This window comes from Nothoprocta perdicaria, unplaced genomic scaffold, assembly GCF_003342845.1.
Source record: "Nothoprocta perdicaria isolate Ctin4 unplaced genomic scaffold, notPer1 scaffold_205, whole genome shotgun sequence".
Classification (NCBI taxonomy): domain Eukaryota; kingdom Metazoa; phylum Chordata; class Aves; order Tinamiformes; family Tinamidae; genus Nothoprocta; species Nothoprocta perdicaria.
This window is the reverse complement of record NW_020455261.1, coordinates 242,143-259,025: the sequence shown is the minus strand read 5'-3', so window position 1 is coordinate 259,025 and position 16,883 is coordinate 242,143. Positions and strand designations below refer to the sequence as shown.

The 16,883-nt window shown below is 44.7% G+C and overlaps 1 protein-coding gene across 1 annotated transcript in view; it reads right to left on the bottom strand.

Annotated features, from left to right (window-relative positions):
* PTCH1 (patched 1) overlaps positions 1-16,883 on the bottom strand; it is a 41,091-nt gene that overhangs the window by 1,997 nt on the left and 22,211 nt on the right. The window contains 8 exon segments of the mRNA XM_026038246.1: positions 2-126; positions 1,182-1,436; positions 2,719-2,818; positions 5,873-6,015; positions 9,572-9,709; positions 11,197-11,477; positions 12,803-12,986; positions 15,004-15,146. Of these exon segments, the coding sequence (XP_025894031.1) occupies positions 2-126; positions 1,182-1,436; positions 2,719-2,818; positions 5,873-6,015; positions 9,572-9,709; positions 11,197-11,477; positions 12,803-12,986; positions 15,004-15,146 (1,369 nt within the window).

Sequence of the window (16,883 nt, the reverse complement as noted above, 5' to 3'; positions counted from 1 at the left end):
CGGCTGCGGCGCTTCCCTCGCCTCCCGGCCCGCCTGCCGGCCCGGCGGCCAGGCCTGTGGGGCGCCGGCCTCGGCGTCCGGCGGCGAGCGCGGGCTCGGGAGCTGCCGCCGCTCCGGCTGAACCACCTGCAAGACACATGGGCCCTTAGGTCAAGCAACACCAAGGTTTCTCACGCTTCATGGCACGAACAACATTTGCAGCGGCACCAGCCTGCTTCTGAATCTCTAAGGGCTGTGTTCTGGGGCCTTCAACCTGCCCCTTTTTCCATGTGATTTCTGTCTAAGACTGTTATATGCTAGAAGCCATAACTCCAGATAAACACAGGACTATAGCTGAACCTATACGCTTCCTACAAACTGCTCCACCTTTAGACAAATGAATAGCAAGCAGCTGGTCTTAGCTGATTCACAAAACAGAAACGCAGGCGTTTGGAAAAGGCTCGACACCACACAGGGCACAAGCACAGGACGCTCGTGCGGTAGTTTGTATAGGCTGTAGGAATCTGTTTTCTGGATTTCTGTAAGAAGCGTGAAGCACAGCGGCCACATCAGTCAATAAACCGTGACCAACTTCAAATGTGGCTGTGCTTGTACCTATTTTTAGGCCTCTGCTGAACAAAAACAGATCCGCATTGCAGCTCAGCATGTAGCATCACGGGGGGTAGGAGACAGAGCTTTTTCACTTCCCTTTGAAATCACAATTACCCCAACCCAGCAGCAAGACGCAACACGCCTGAACGCGGTTCACCCCGAAACCACGTTCTCCTGCTCTCCATGGGCGCCCTGCCCGGCAGGGTGCTGCCCGAGGGAGCTACGGGAGGCGGTGACGCGCGGGGCGCTTCCCTCTCCCGTCCCTTCCCGCCAGTGTCCAGGACGGTCGCTGGGCGCACTGAGAGCTCTCTCTTGTGGCTGCTGCCAATACGATAAAGCACCAACTTTAGAGCCAAGCCTGACCTCAGCTTTGGTACCAGCATTGTATCCCCATTCTGAAAGACAGAGTGGTGGAAACCTGCATGTCCTGTCTGCGGGTACTTAAATGCCAACTACCTGCAGCACAAAGTAACAAAGTACAACCAGACAGAAGTATGAAACAAGCATCACAGCTTTTTCCATAGAAACTGGTTTAAACAGAAATTCCCACCCTTCCTGCCCTCTCTCCGGTCAACTCTTGAGCTACTCACAGTGGACCTTGCAAAGACAGGATTCTCAGTGGCTTCCACGATTACTTGATGGAGCGGCGCGGCAGAGCTGTGCGCGACCTCGTAGTGGTGCAGCTCTTCGCTGATGCCCGACACCGTGGTCTGGGAGCTGTACTCGGAGTCGGAGGAGTCGGAGGCGTTGTTGGCGCGTCCGCGGGGCAGCGCGAACCTCACGGCGCCGGCGGGCGGCTCAGGTGACGGCGTGGGCAGCCGGCTCCGTCCCTCGGCGGCGCAGACCTGCCGAGGCAACGCGGCCGTGAGCGCTCCACACGGCAAGTCCAACACCCCCAGGATGCCAGGGATTTAGCGCTGCTGTTCCCACCAAGATTTGCTTCACACCGAAAAACGTGTGAGAGACACACACGATGTCTGTCTGCAGAGGTGTGTGTAAACAGGCTTACATGTACTCCTCTCTCTATCACTGTCTCAGCAAGCGCGCCTATGTCTCTGCACACATGCACTCGTGCATAAAAACACACAGGGGTTTGCCTCCCTCCCTTCAGCAGACACTAGGAGTGATTCACAAACCATGCAAATGTGCACATACAATCTGGTTCAATGTCTATACGGAAAGATAGGTGGATAGGCACATAACTGCAACATACATATTCAAAAAAATGCTTACTTTGTTAATAAACAAGAAATGTGCACTGTTTTAAATGAGATAATGCACTGCTGTCAGAACTACTAATGCTAAAAATAAAATAATTATCTAATATTAAAATACTAGCAGCACTGTAAACATACTCTGTTTCATTTTTATATACACTCACATATGGACACCAGCAGCATCCCATTACTGCATTACCACCTCCCAATAAAGCAGAATAAAGATATCCAAATAAAGATAACCCTACACAACACAGTAACTGTATCAAATTCAGGGCAGACAGGATCATCAAAACCAAGTTTGACGGCTATGAACCCTTTCTTGCTGGACTTGTGCTTTACCCTCCCACATGCTCTGCATCCCTGTGGAGCCTTCCATGGAGCCAAGCGGGCGCCCCAGGAGCGCTGCTGGGATCCAGGAGCGCTGCCGGACACTCCTGCAGCAGCCCCCTACCCAGGTGTGGTCTGGGGACCACCTCCGGGGCATGTTGGTCCACATGGGCCTCCCCGGTGGTCTGACGGGTTAAATATTTGGAGGAAATCAATAGAGGCAGCAGGGGCAGGAAAGGAGAAAGTGTGTGTACAAAAGGCACGCTCTTCACAGAACGTCGCAGAAAAATCTGGATTTACAGACAGCTTTCTGCATCATACTCTTTTTTTAAAAGTCTACCTAATCCTCATTGGAGTCTAGCTTGTCAACAGCAGTCTTTACTTACTAAAAACATACTTTAATTAACAAGAGTACCACAAACATTAATAAAAATACAACAAAAATTAAAAAAAAAGACCAATAAAATAATAACAATAAAAAATCAGAATTAAAAATATTTTTTTTTTTTTTTTTTTAAAAAGGACTGGGAGAAGGGTGAGAATATTAATATTTCTTCTGTTTATCATTAGTTTTACTGACCTCAGGGTATGGTCCAAAGAGCGAGAGAAGAACAGGAAGCAGCACCAGTCCATTGAGAACTCCCAAAATGGTTAAGATTGCCAAAACAGCAAAGAAATACCTGAACACGGTATAAGAGTGGGGAATAAAAGAAAACAAGAGCCACAAATACCATTAGAAATAAGGGATGACCTATTACTGCTAAGCACATTAGCATTAAAATAACACATATACCAAATTCTATCTTAATTATTACTACTAGTTGTACTAAACAGTTATATCACTATATTCTCTATATAGATATAAGCTTTTTCTTTTTTTTTTTTTTTACCTTTTTGATTAGAGAAGCTACATTCCGCAACCCAAAGTGTTAGTTGATGAAAGAAAGAAAAAAAAATTACGTTTGTTAATTTTCTAGAATCTGGCAGCACGTAATGTTATTTATGAATGTGTTACACAAACACAAAAATATGGAATGTGCAGTGAATGGCTGAATGGACTGAAAGCACAAACACAATGAAAAGGGGCCCCCATTAGTGAAAACCCAGCAGAAGCAAACAAATGAAGTGAAGGGTGTAGAATTTAAACAATTTAGCCTGCAAGGAGAGAAGCCCACTTCTCCCGGCAGCTAATCCACTGTGAAATGCTTCTGCATCTTACAGCAGAATCTCTAATTAAACCTCCAGTGCACCAGGTAAGGCTTTCCTTCGCTGTTCATTAATCACAACCTTCTGCCCGGAATTCCTGGGAGCTCCAGCTTCGGCAGGCAGCCCGGCTCGCGCTCCTTTCAGGAGCGGGGAGCCGGCTCTCTGCAGGGAAAGCGCCGCCCGTTCCCGTTCCGCAGCGAGCGCCTGCATTGTCCTGGCGAGGGGCGCCCACAAAGGCCGAGCCGCACCGAGGGCTCATCTTTTGTTGAACAATTTAGCATCTCTGAATACTCCTGCTTTGCGCTGGCCAGCTCAAACATAAAGGCTGCAGCACTATGGAAGAGGAGGAAAGTGCACGAGCGCTTGTCCTTTCCCACCACCGAGGGCTAAGGTCTGGGATCCCTCATGAATACCAAGGTAAACCTGCCAGTAAGAGGAAACCCGGTTTGCTCGTTGGTATTCGGCGCAGCTGGGGCTCAGACTAAACTTACACTACTGGTTCCGAGGGGCTGGTCCTGGGCAGGCCCTCACCCCCAGGAGCAGGGGCAGAGGAGCGGGGGGCCACTTTGCTGCTAATGGCTCTGCTGACTGCGCCGGCCGCGTAGCTGGCAGCAAACCCCACCGCCCCCGCGCTCCCCTATCTGATCGAGGGTGTCAGCCGCCCGTAAAACTACAAATATCCTCCTAGTGTAAACAGTGGGGGATTTCTGATCTGCATTAGCAAGAATCAGGGAACCAATCTGCTCCACTAACATAAACCACCAGAACTTTATACTGGGACTGAGATCAACAACAGGCATTTAAAAACATTTGCATCTCATCCATCTAGCACTAGGATAAACAGGAGGATTATGGCTCTGACCACTTGGTGTATACAACGTCTGTTAATTTACTTAATCTTCCATATTGCTGGACTAAGGGGACTTCCCTTTCCGGAAGTTTGGGGTCTTCTTCGCCCACTAAAGCAATGCTTGGGCTCTGAAAGTTTATTTTATTATATTTTTTGAACAAGACAAACTATAGTCAGACTGTGCTAGAAAATGAGGAACTAATGGACAAAGAAAGTAAAATAACCTAAGTTGAAAAGTTGAAAGGCTCATTTTATACATTAAGACATCCAACCCAAATTTGGGAGTGAAGCACTGCCACAGGCTTCCATTTGCTACAACACAAAAATGTTCTTGCCAAAATCTTGCCTGTTAAACAGGAAAGGACTACAGCAAATACACCCTGGTAAATTTGTGTTCAATCTACAGTTAACCCATCAGTAACGCACACAAAGTGCTCCATGCCTTACAAGGCCACGTCTTAAAAGAGTGATTCCATCTTACTTGTCACTGATAAAACAAAATATACTTACCCCAAAAAAGAAACAAATTCTGTTTCAGGGTATGAAAGGATAATTATTGTAAAGTACAGCAATAATCTTCATTTAATAGCTTTTAGGCCTACCTGCAAGCCTCCTACTCACTGCCTTCTGCAAATCTCTTACATACATAAACAAAAAATCCTGATGAGATTTACCAGCCACTCTCTCAGTTCCTGCCTCTGACATTTTGTTGTTGTTGTCAAATGGAAGTCAGCTAAGTCTGGTCCTCTATCCAGCTTATGCCTACCTAAGTAGTTAAGTCATTTCTCAGAGCTCTTTTTTTTTTTTTTTTTTTTTTGGCGGCTCAGTTTTACCTCCATCCCCCATCAGAGCTTGGATTTTTTTTTCCTTTCACTTCCCCCCCCCCTTTCCCCCTCCCCTTTTTTTTTGTATTGCTGTTTTTCACAAAGAACTTGTGTTACATCTAAGATTAGCCATTTCGCAGAGCTCCACAGGTTGTTTGGAATAGAATAGGATCCGTTTCATTGCACTTCTCGAATTCCTCTCAAAAGAAAAACTTGCTCTCCTCTCACACTTGACGAATTCACATTCTTACTTAAATCCACAAGAAACAGTTTGCCTCTACTTCTAAACAGAGGAGCCTTCAGGCTTTGCTTTACAAATTTTTAATACTAAGTTCTGTGTTCAACTTATGACTCCCTAGCTCCCCAAAAGGGATTATTTCTTGCCTCATTTATAAACTGTTCGTTAAAAAAGCCTAATGCACATAGCAGAAGGCCCCAAAAGTGTCAGTTGTGGCGTGTTTGCAGCTCCATGTGGTCTTTCCATGCAAAATGCTCTGCATATAAGAAAGAGCCTAAGGTTAAAGGTCAATCCCGCCAATACTGGACAATGCCAGCTGCTTCAAACTGATTTAATTCCAGAATTAGTAAACTTCACTAAAGAGGGCCACTTTTGTTTCCTTCCATACTGGGAGTCAGATTTTCCTGGAACAGATTGAGTGCCAGCAATGTAAACACTACTAAGTCTAGCGTGTAACAAGGAGTTAACAAAACAGAGGGAAAGCAGGACCATGATGTAAGCATGCTTGACACATCATGCATAGTAATAAAATGACAGACACACTGAAGTGACTAAATATTAAAAGCATGCTTGTTTTCACTTTAAGAAAGAAAGTCAAGACATACACATGCTTTACCTGACAATAAAATCAAACTCTGATCCCGCAAGCATCAGCACTCCAAGCAGGGTGGATACGGCTCCATCCAACACTGGTGCAAACATATGTTCCAGCGCAAGGACAGCCCTCCGGTTCCTGTCTCCTATGGCTGTTAAAAATGCCTGTAAAACAACAAAAACCATTTCATTAGACAGATATACAGAGCCTTTCATACAAACTCTCTCATGGTATATACAGCTTTTCTCCAGTCAATTATTCCAGTTTACAGTTTATTAAATATCCTTAAAGCTGGCTAGACTTTAAAAGAAGGCCTGATGATGCCGTGATGTAACAGAGCTGCTGCTGAAGCTGCATGACCAGAGGAATTATGGATTAGAGCCAGAGTCATAGTAACAACTTTGCAAATAATGCCTGCTTGCATCAGGAGGCTTTCCACTTGTCTTCAGGCTTGTTTCTTCCTATCCATGAAGAATTAATTTCATTTACACTCAAAATGAAAGCACTTTGCATTTTAAAAACGTGAGGCTACTCTGGCCACTCCCATGAGGACACTGCTTCCAACACTGCCTAAGTTGGCTGTAAAAACAGTCAATATTTATTCCAATTTCCCTATGCACTTGGAGCACATTGACTTGCAGTCCTTGCTCATGTCCACAGCAGTATTATTTGTGCCTCAGATCCTTCTGTTGCTTTATATGCCAGCCTCCACAGTGCATGTCTGCTCATAGGCTTGATAATCCTGACTACTGTACCAGTAAGCACTCCAATGAAGAAAAGATGCCAGTGAATTCGAAAGAACCTGCATAAAGCAACAGTGCCAGATTGTGTGGGGGAGTTGTGTTTTCTTTGGTTTAATATTTCTTTCTCACTCAAGATGAATGTTTTTTCAACTTTTACTACATAAAAGCTAGTAGCCCCAATGCATAAAATTGCCTTAGAAATAGTGCTTAGCACAATATTGCCTGAGCAACAACACAACTTGCAATGTGTCTGTTGTCTCCCTGTTGATCCTTAGTGGATACACTGTACCAACACTCTAAGTGCTGATTCTGAAGAATTTGTCTTCTCAGAGAACCAACTTAGAGGTTAAAGAGGCAGGACCTTGGCTGAAGTTTTCCCTTTCATTTATAGTTAGGTGCATTCTCCAGCACCTGTTAAGAAACACACTCATGCAGCTGCCCTACTCTTGGTTTTGGAATTGAAGTCATTCTTCTCTGGCAGCTTAGTCTCACTTATTTGATGAATTTAGGCTGTAAATGGCCAATGCATTAAAAACACCATTTCCATAGGAAGCCAAAACATGTACTACTACCCTTCAGCAGAGGCAAGTTAATGTATTCAGTACACACTTTACACCCCATATTCACAAATGAATAAAGAATCCTCTTCAGAATGAAGGCAGTTGTCCATGAGACAACTCACGTGAATGGGATCTGTAGGAATTCCATCCACAAACACATTAGCAAGTTATATATTCACTGTATAAGCACATGTGTGTATTCAAAGAATGCACAGTACAATGAATGCACTGTTAATTCAAAAAATTTATTTGCAGGAATTAATGAAAAATGAAGTCACAACTTACAAGTGGTAGCAGAGAACTGAGCACGAGTGGATTGTGAATTTATTTTAAATAAGTTCAGTTCTGTATCAACAGTGTCAACATTGCTTACTTTGTTTCTGCAACACTATTTTGATTATTTATATTCAGTAAGTTAAGAGAACATACTGGTCAACACTGTTCCTGTCATCTGAGGTCTACTACCATTTTCAAGCCTACTTTTGAAAGATTTTGACTCCAAGTTAACTTGAAAAATGATCTCGTTCTAAATTTGCTTGGCCACTGAATTTAAGGGTTTTTTTTAATACTTTTTATTAAAAAAAAAAGTAAATTAAAGTGGTTTCTTCCCATTTGGAATGCAAGTATTTTTTATTTCTTTATTCTAATTTTCTGTTTTGAATCTTAACTTCCAAGAAATTCTTGTGTTACTGATCTCTGACACTACCCAAGCTTTTATAAGGCTTACTAAACAGATTCACCTTCCAGGATTTTAACATACTGATAGCAATGGAGGGGATCAGGTCACCACTTGAACCATCTGGCTGGTTTTCTTTAATCCTCCCCTCCTCTCCCCTCCTTTCTCTAAAACTTGTCTTTAAATTACTCCTTGTACTTTGCCACTTGATGGGTCCCAACTGTGAATCTTATCTGCATCATGTTCAAAATATATGGCAATCTATTGGCAATAGGGTGCTTATTTGGCAATCTATAGGGTGCCAAGATCATCTTTAATTCTCATCTCTTTTTTCATTGATGACTGAGAGGAGTCATCCATCAGCTCCTTTCAGCAGCCTACAGTGTCTTCCTGTTGAGTCCAAAAGGCCCACTAAGTCCTCATCCAATTTCTCTCCATCTTTCACCAACATTTTTTTCAGATCCCTCCTTTCACTTCTTTGTGGAAGAAACATACCAGAAATTATAGTAGGCAGCAAGCATCCCTTTCCTGAGATAGCGACGATATACTGATTAGACTCATCTTTTCCTACCTTTTAATACAGTGAAATTCAAATCCATTAAGAAAATAGTATCATTAAAATAATATGTTTCTGAAAAACAGGTTAGAAAAGCCTAAAGATATTAGGCACAAAGATATTTGTGTACAGTGGGCGGGAAAGCCTTCCTTGTACAGTGTCAAACAAGTTTTGACACCTACCACTGGTAAAAGCACATTAAAAGAAAATGTTAATTGCTGAATTGACATTTTTCAAAAATAGGCCTTTATCTAAGCTTATCTTTAGGATATGTTAGATAAACACTTCCATTACCAAACACGAACACAGAAAAATAGCTCTTTCCTGTGCTATTTGTCATCAAATAAAGTGATGACACTTTATGGTATGTGGTTCTACATATCTTGAAAAACACGTTGCTAGAGTAGTGTCATTTTTCCACACATCTGTGCATCAAGTTAACAGAGCTGCGTGATTTAGCGCACGCTAGATTTGGACACCTCAGCCTGACAGTGTTGAAAACACTTAGAACAGCCAAACATCCCCCCCTCCCTGCTTCTCTTCTTAAACTGGAAACTGTCTCCCTAAAGATCACGTATTTGAGTGCATTATTAATAGCTGATGGCTTCTGGAAAGAAGAGGGAGATTGTTAATGTGAAGGATACAAATCATTCAAATTTTGGTGATTCAAAACAACTAAATGACATGCGATTTCAAAAATCTCCCTCCACAGGCTTCTTTATGAAAGGATACAACTGGGCACAAAAAGCTATGTAGCAGTGAGAGGCAACAATAGGGAGGCTGAAGATAATGATGGAAAAATCTGGACTAAAATAAAAGGCATTAAGAGCTTGTCTTTGTCTTTTTTTGTCCGTATGGCTCACGCTGCTACACACTACATGCTTACACATGATTTTAATCACAGTCTTAAAAAAACATCATTAAATACTAAAAAATGCTGAAATGTATTCCCTTTCCTTATCTCCTGGGAAGCTGACTCAATGGTTAGGAACTACTTCATCAGAGCAACTGTGCCCTACTACCAAGGCAGTGCAAAGGGCACACACAACTGCGTGCCACGTTCAGGACCCATCCTATCCTGAAGATCCTGTCTCTGTCCTAGGAGTCAAGAAGGGACTTGTGATTGTAACATTAGTCATCATTTCACTTTAGAATGCTTTGAAAATGCTTCCCTGTTTTACATACCAGAGCAACGTGAACAGTGAACTCCACACCGATGCCAACAGAAGCAATCAGGATAACCACAGGCACTGCACTCAGCTTTATTCCAATGAGACCCATCATGCCAAACAGCTCCACAGTCATCAGAGCCAGCACCACCACCTATATGATTTCAAACAGCTGTTAGTGACTTCTTACACACTAGATAAATGAAGAGGAAAGACATTTAACAACAAGGGCCTATAAAACTTATCCTTCAAAGCTCAAATCCTCAAAGACAAGACATTTTCCCCATATTTTACTGTGCTGAACAGCAAAGACAGTTTAAATCATTCTGCAAGAACTAGTTAACAGATTAAGAATCCATTTTCTGTCAGTTACAATTCATCAACATGATCTAAAAATTATTTCTCCTTAGCCAAGATATTCACTGGAGCACAAATTGCTTCTTTTTCACTCATTTTTCTGTCAATCCTTCTAGAAAAACTACCTTTCAAATACTGTCTAGGAACTCTTTTTTAGCACTCCAAATTAAGTGAGGATATTTCCTGAGCATATTTGAAACACAGAGAAAGTGAATGCTATAATCAGCTGATGAGTCTCAGATTACAGAGGCCATTTCAGCTTTCAAGATACTTGCAGGGATTGACATGGACAAAGTAAACATTTTAATCTACAGGAAAGGCTTTATTTTTCTTTCATCTACCTTGTAAAAAAACATGGAAAAAGGAGGAAAAGAAATCTGTGGAATCAACTTAAAAGTTTCTAAAGCCAAGCAGGAAAAAAGATAGACATACTTGTAAAAAGTAGGCTGACTCTGAAAACAAACCCCCTTCCAAAGGAAAAAAGTATGCACTACAATAAATTATTTTATAAGCTAATGAATCAAGAATAATAACATAAATTGCTTGATTAAGTGCTATGAAAAATATTCTAGACTAAACATTTACCTTTTAACATACCTGCCATATAAACGTACATTACAAAAACTAGTAACTGTTTCACGCTTTTTTACTCCTGGAGTTTTATAAACCATATGATAGTTTATGGAATTTAAACACAGGAACATCATCATTCAATTTAAGTTGAATGTTTACGGCGACGCTCACGGTGCCTTGCAGAAAGCATGGAGGAGTATTCTCTCCAGTTCATAACTTTATGGCTCTTTCTCCTCAATAGCCCAGTTAGAGTCTTTTCATGGTGTGTAACGTGCAATGACTTTCATCTTTCCAGAAAGCTCACATTCAGAAACCATATACGTTAGTCACAAGCAACTGACTTGAAAAATAACATTCTCGATAAAAGAGGGAGGGTGTAACTAAATAGAAATTGCTGTAATATTTAATAAAGCTCCTATTTTTCCTCCGTGTCTTTATTTCTTATGTTAACGCGCTTCTGAGCAAGGGCAAAAGTTTATGTGCCTTTATAAGAAACCTCTAAAGCTACAAAAAGGTGGCCAAAGGATTAAGGTTATTAAGGTTTGTACCTTTAGCATGAACCCTACCCCCTCAAGTTGAATAAATATATAATGAATGATGCAATATACATACTCCACCAGAGGCCCAGACATAAACAAAACCTTCCCGACTGCAGCAAGAGCTATGCTGAAAGGAATTTGACTTCAACAAAGACCCTTATAATAAACTTACAATGATCCCAGCCGTCCAGGGGTTCAGGAGGAAGAGGGCACACACCAGGAACGTGCAAGCCAAAACCACACTAATGGATAAAAGCAGCCAGTGACGAAGTCCAATGTACTGCTCCCAAAACAGAAACGGGTAACCGTTTGGGTAGCTGGCGATCCCCAGGCTGGTGAAGTTATTACAGATAGCTCTCACTTTCTCAATAGCTTCAACAAAGTCAGAAGTTTCACGCAATCCATTGAGGTAGAAAGGAAATTGAGCATATTCTATGGGCTCAGCTGCTGGAACTAGGAAAAAGGATAGCAGGGATTAAACATGTGTTTGGGAAGAAGACGCACGTGATCAGTAAAACACTTTGTTCTCCACAGCAAGTTCTTAAGGGCACTGAATTTAAATTTTACGTCTTTGAAACAGCTAATATGCTAAAAGCTATCAGTACAGGACACTTTATCATGCAGTGCCATGGGTGAACACATTCTATATCAAGTCCTCAGAGAATCTTATGTAATTTAGCAACTACAGGAGATATTTCAGTACATTTCAGTAAAGGAGATATTCAGATATAATCTTCAACTGTGCTATAAATGCTTTTTATTAAATACCTAGTTCAAAGTCCTGATCTGTAACATAAGAGGGAAATAATCTGACAAATGCAAACTCTCCACGCTCCTTTTGAGGTGTAATGCTAAGCTTATTGTATCACACACTAAAAAAATTTAAAAACGAAAAAAGAGGAGAAAATCTCCCACAACATGCGTTTTGCTGCTGTCGTTGTGTGTTCCAGACCCTGCAGGGTTATTCAGCTGACTTGCTAAACACGATTTGCCCTATTATAATCCCAACTATAAATTTTCATTAAGACAAGACTTGGCTGGTTGCCATGAAGCTCTAGGGTCCGGATAGAGCGGAGCACTACCCGCTTGTTACCAAATCACTCTTCCAAGAGAACCAGTCCTCCCATACAATCCCTCTCCTCTTGCCCACTGGTGTCCAACTGGAAATCCTCCCACTAAACCCAAAGCTGAGGAAGAGGCACGACTGCTTGGGACACAAGGGGGTAAATGGCACAGGCAGGGAGGGAGGGCTGGAAACACCCGCTCTGCCAGCTGAATGTCACACTCTGTCCGAGGAGGGAGCTTACAGCCGCGAGCTAACTTGATAAAAAAAAATCCTTGAGCATCACAAACTGATTGTGAACGTGATCAAGTCACCCTGATGAAATTCAGAATGACATAGGTAGAAATTTCAGGCAATCTCCAAGTTTCTCCCTCACACAGAACTAACAGGTCACATGCACAAAAAAGCAACGTCTAACACAAGCTTTTAGGGCTTTGCTGGGCCCTGCCGTAAGGCTGCATGAGGAAAGGCTGCAGCGGTGCCACATTACACCATATTCCACAAGGGCCAGTGCCTCCCGAGGCCAAGGAGGCAGTAACACAGTATATTGTTCCGTCTGTGCCTCGCAGCCCTGTGCAGTATCAACCAAAGGAGAGCCGGTAATGGGCTGTAACCCGGTAACTCCAGCTGTAACTCCAGAGCTCCTGGGGCTCGGCTGCAGGAGCGTGGCCCTATGGGAATGGCGAGACGCGGGGAGCCAGCGCTGCTTGCTTACTTCTCAGCCTCGTTTCGGGCATGTAGTCGGCCTTGTCATGCACCCACTCGGGGCGGTGAGGCCGGATGTTGGCCTGCGAGGCGGCGTAGGCCACGGGGTCGTTGCTAACCCAGGCTGTCAGGTAGATGTAGAAGGCGCTGGGGTTGATGATTCCGTCCGCGTCCACCAGGCGCTGTTTTGTCAACTGCAAAATGGAAAGATGGGCAAGAAGCCTTTGAGAATGAGATGGGCTTTCGGGGTGCCTGCGGCGAAGGCGACAACAAAGAGCCTGGAGATGTGACATGTGTGGAAGGAAAACTAACAACTTCCACTAGAAATGTCCCATCAGAAAACAGCCGTTCAACACTGAAGAATAATCTGAACTACAGCCACAGTGGAAAGTGTTTATTTATAATCAAATATTTATATAATATTTGCAATAACAACTAGATCAGCAGATGGTTCCAGAATAGCCTGAACAAATTAAATCTGAATTCTCAAAGAGTGTCTGCAGCCCAGAGAGGAAAGCAACCAAGTTGAAGAATATTTAAAGAAAAGGGAGAAAAAAAAAATCTGGCATGAGTCCCTATACACGTCTGTGTGCAGTTAACCTCTGTTGTTAACACTGAAGGAAATGCCACCCAGTAAATGGAGGAGAGCTATAAAAATAAAACAACATCTGTATAAATTTTGCTAACACTTGCCTCCTATGACCTGTGCATTCAGAAAATGCCCAGCGCCAAGAAGGGCGCCGGGCGCACGGCGCTGCGGGTCAGGCGCCCGGCCCCGCGGCCAGCGCTGCTCTCCACGCACCGCGAGTGTTACCCGCTCGCCTTGGTTTGTTTATTTGGAATGCTGGCGCCGCTCCAGCTCCAGGTCGTTTTAATGAAATGAAAAACAACAGTGAGAGCAGTTTAGGAAAGGGGAAAAAAAAAAAAAAGAAAAAGAAAAAAAAAAGCTGGATTCCAAGGATCTGGATTCAATTAATCCACAGGATATGCAACAACTGTATGTCTTCAAGCTGTCTCTGGAATTGCCTAGTGCAGCGCTCAGCCCCTGTGACTGCACCACACTTTTCCCCCTCCCAGGCACAGGAAATTGTATCAGTAGCTGTAGCCCAATCACATTTGTTTTGGAGGGTACCTGGTACACATTGCTGAGCAAAACCTCACCCAACGTTTTTTGCTTTGCCTCCCTTCTTTCGCTTAATTCATAACTGAAGCTTCATTCAGACCTGACAGCAAGCTGCACGTTGCCATACAACAGTGTGTTTTACACACCATAGTAACTTTGAAGAACGTTCTCTGTAAATCTGTCACCTTTAATGCCAACAAAATAAGAAAGACAATAAGCAGATCTACCGAGAAGCTCATTAGAGAGACTATTTTCTGTCTAAAACCACTGAAAGTCAATGCTAGTGGAGGAAAAGCTAGATTATTGCAGAATTTTTCTTAGAGGTTTAAAATCTAATTCCAGCATAAGGAGTCCAAAACTGTGCGCTTCACTTTCTAATATGACAATAAAACATCATATCATGTGATAAACTTATGAAAGGAGAGCAGAAATTATTTCTTCAGTCAGCTCAACGAACTGCCATTCTCCATTCTACTGTTTATCCGTATTTAGCAATGACTGCATGCTTTGCAATATAATTACGTTATTACTTCAGCCCTCTTCCATTCACTGTTATTCATAAACACCTTTCTTAAATATGTGTGCTCAGAATAAATTGATAGCGACTAACCAAAGCATTACAAAAGCCAGATTCAAAGTCAGAGCAGAAGGCCAAGCTCAAGTGACTCCCATTAGCAAATCTAACTCAAATCAGGAATGATGGCTCTTAGGGCAATAAGGCTGACAAGGGCTGTGTGTGGGCATGGGACCAGAGCTGCACCTTCCACACACCAATTTCAGTGGGAAGAGAGTGTGTGCAGGACAGCAGCAGCGTTTAAAGCCATGCCAGGCCGTAATGGGCAAAGGCAGGAATCCCCAGGACTGATTCTGAACACTTTGCAATGCGGGCCAGACTCCTGCACTGCCACACTCTGCAGCTGGCACACAGCTCCAAGGAACCTCACAAGGCTGAGCTCTCAGGTACAGCCTGGGCATTTCAATTCATCAACATGAAAAAAAGACACCAGTGTGTGCTTCTCATCTTCCCCACTCCTCATTTCCACTGTGCATTTCTGTATGTGATTTCAGTGTGGACTCTCATACTGTACCTGGCTGATGTCAATGGGCTTTGCTCGGTTGCCAGTTTGCACCAGGAGTTTGTAAGCCAGAACAGCATCATCAGATCCATTTTTGTAATTGTTGAAAGTGATTTTCCCAGTCTCCCAGTCACTGTCAAATGCATCCTGAAGCCCTGAAGAGTCAAGAGGTATAAACAAGATAAATCATTCAGTTTAAAACAATAATCAGTAGGAAATAAATAGACAGGAACAATGGTTCTTTTTTATTATAAATGGAGACCTTCTACAGTTGAAGCAGGGAGAAAACTATGTATTATCCATTTAGTTCCTCTCCAACTAGTAGAAGCAATGGTGGAAGATAAAATGACCAGCTGCACGCCTGCTTCTTCCTCCACAGAAATGCAGGAGAAGCAAGGGAGAAGAGTCAAGGCTCTTTCCATGTTATGCTGACCAGTAAAGGAGAGCTGGCAGAAGACACATGCACTAGAATAAAGACAGCTTTCCTCCCACAGCAAAGCAGAGGGCAGTGATGGGACTGGGGCTCTTGGGTTCCCAGTCCTTCCCTGAGTCCTTCCTGAGCTGGCATAGCTACATCACTGTCTCTGGACAGGGCTGAACATGAGAAAGCAACCTAGCACTCTGGAGATATGCAAGGAAGCATCTGAGAAGTCTAGAAGAACAGAGTGCTTTTCCTGAAAAACTACAACTCTAGAAGGATGACACTGAAAATCTACAGTCACATTCATATTCACCACCTCTTCCACCCCTGAAGCAAAGCCCAAGTCTCTCTGACACGGGAGGTGCGAAACCGATGGGGTTGAGGAGCTTGGCCCTGATCCGACTTCACTGCCCACAGCGGAGGGGAAACCAGTGCGAGCCGCAGCACGGGGCGCAGCAGAGACGCTCCCTCCCCACCGGCTCCGGCTCCGGCTCCGGCTGGTGCAGCCGCGGGCCGGGCGCGCGCCGCGCTCGGCGCCGTCGCGGAGGCGCCGCTGCGCGGAGCACACCGCAGCCCAGCTGCTCCCCCGGCACGGCGCGAGGCAGCGCGGCTGGTCAATTCGTTCCATCTGTTCAACTTGTGCCGCTAATGCAAGCCGTGGGATCTGCTGCCAGCACGTGTAAAGATCACAGCCAACACCTATTCACTCTCAACTGCTGTTTTCCTCCTTGCCACCCTTAGAGGGGGAGAGAATACCTCACAGCGCAAATTTGGATCAGATTTAGCACAGGAAGCCACAGCGTGGCACAAGGAGGCTCTGTGCGAGCAAATGACAAACTGCGTGTCCAGGGAAAGGAAGGAAAAGGCCGGGGGGCGCTGGAAATCGCCGGCCCACCTCACAGCTGCACTCAGGAGCTGTAATGAAAACCACGGCGGCAGACCGGAGAGGGTGGCTACAGCTGTACGGAGATAAGAGCGCGGGAAGGGAACACGCGGCCCGGCTGACACCGCCTCGGGCCTGAGCGCTCAGTGCCCCTCACGCTGGAGAACTGCCCCGCTCCATAACTCCGGTTGTCCCCGGGGAGGACAACCCGGGAGCTGAAAAACACCCACGTGGCCCTCCGGAACACCCACCCAAGGAGCCGCTTTGGGACCAGGAGGATGAACGTGGGAAGGGAGAAAGCACAAGGGAAGGGAGAAAGCACAAGGGCCGCTCGGTGCGCAGGCCCCACCAGACCCGTCGCACCAGACCAAGGCAGCAGGCAGGGCTTTCACCCAGTGCCGGGCCGCACGCACCCGCTACCGCCCCGTGCCGCACCCGCCCGCTACCGCCCCGTGCCGCACTCGCCCGCTACCGCCCCGTGCCGCACCCACCGGCTACCGCCCCGTGCCGCACCCGCCCGCTACCGCCCCGTGCCGCACCCGCCCGCTACCGCCCCGTGCCGCACCCGCCCGCTACCGCCCCGTGCCG